The sequence below is a fragment of the Austrofundulus limnaeus genome, unplaced genomic scaffold, assembly GCF_001266775.1.
Source record: "Austrofundulus limnaeus strain Quisiro unplaced genomic scaffold, Austrofundulus_limnaeus-1.0 Scaffold13362, whole genome shotgun sequence".
Classification (NCBI taxonomy): Eukaryota; Metazoa; Chordata; class Actinopteri; order Cyprinodontiformes; family Rivulidae; genus Austrofundulus; species Austrofundulus limnaeus.
The window spans coordinates 1-448 of record NW_013965764.1 but is presented as its reverse complement, the minus strand read 5'-3'; the positions used below and the strand labels follow the sequence as shown (position 1 = coordinate 448).

General features: G+C 48.7%; 1 protein-coding gene across 1 annotated transcript; it reads right to left on the bottom strand.

The window, feature by feature from the left end:
* LOC106512781 (protocadherin gamma-C3) lies at positions 1-424 on the bottom strand (the record flags this gene model as incomplete). The annotated part of the gene is given in 1 exon segment (XM_014001319.1): positions 1-424. A coding segment is annotated over 1 exon segment (424 nt), but the record flags the coding sequence as incomplete, so codon positions are not given.
* Positions 425-448: the final 24 nt, after the last annotated feature.

Here is a 448-nt window from a genome sequence, read left to right as displayed (position 1 = left end):
AGCCAAAATGAAATTCTCGTTTTTTTCTAGGCTGTACTGCTGGACGGAATTTTGTCCCACATCCGCATCGTGCGCCTCCTCGATCACAAAGCGAGCTCCCCTGTCAGCTGATTCTCGAATTTCTATGTTGATTAATTCTTCATTGAATTCCGGTGAGTTATCATTAATATCTTGAACATGGAGACTGATGCGGTGCAGCTCGAGAGGATTCTCCAGCACGAGCTCCTGTTTTAAAATGCTCGAAGCCTTTTCGCCACAAAGCGCCTCTCGGTCAATCCTGTCGGCCACAATCAGCTCTCCATTCTTCAGGTTCAGATCACAGTAACGTTTGTCGGTTCCGTCGGTATCAATGCGGGCTCTTCTGTTGGACAGCGCGCCCGTCTGCAGCCCGAGATCCTTCGCAACATTTCCAATAACTGATCCTCCTTTCATCTCCTCCGGGAAAGAA